Source organism: Bison bison, unplaced genomic scaffold (genome assembly GCF_000754665.1).
Source record: "Bison bison bison isolate TAMUID 2011002044 unplaced genomic scaffold, Bison_UMD1.0 scf7180017863946, whole genome shotgun sequence".
Lineage (NCBI taxonomy): Eukaryota > Metazoa > Chordata > Mammalia > Artiodactyla > Bovidae > Bison > Bison bison.
The window spans coordinates 1,161,130-1,161,431 of NW_011494518.1; the positions used below are offsets into that span (position 1 = coordinate 1,161,130).

The 302-nt window shown below is 74.5% G+C and overlaps 1 protein-coding gene across 1 annotated transcript in view; it reads left to right on the forward strand.

Moving 5' to 3' along the window:
- The window catches only part of CERKL (ceramide kinase-like), a 154,328-nt gene that overhangs the window by 18,121 nt on the left and 135,905 nt on the right, over positions 1-302 (forward strand). The window contains exon 4 of the mRNA XM_010833851.1: positions 5-223. Within this exon, the coding sequence (XP_010832153.1) occupies positions 5-223 (219 nt within the window). The remainder of the gene's footprint in view (positions 1-4; positions 224-302) is intronic.

Sequence of the window (302 nt, forward strand, 5' to 3'; positions counted from 1 at the left end):
CGCGGGGGCCGGGTGAGCGCCCTGGAGGGCGGCCGGGAGGAGGAGGCGCCCCCGGCGGCGGGTGCCGTACCGTCGGCACAGTGGGCGTCCGGGCGGCAGCCCGAGGCGGCGGCCGAGCTGATTCTGCTCCGGGGCATCTTCGAGATCGGGAGGGACAGCTGCGACGTGGTGCTGAGCGAGCGGGCCCTGAGGTGGCAGCCCATCAGACCCGAGCGTCTCACAGGTGCGTGGTCCTGGTCAGAAGGTCCCCGCGCCTTCTCCTCCTTCTCCCGGCCTCACACCCTCCTCCCGGCGCCGTCCCT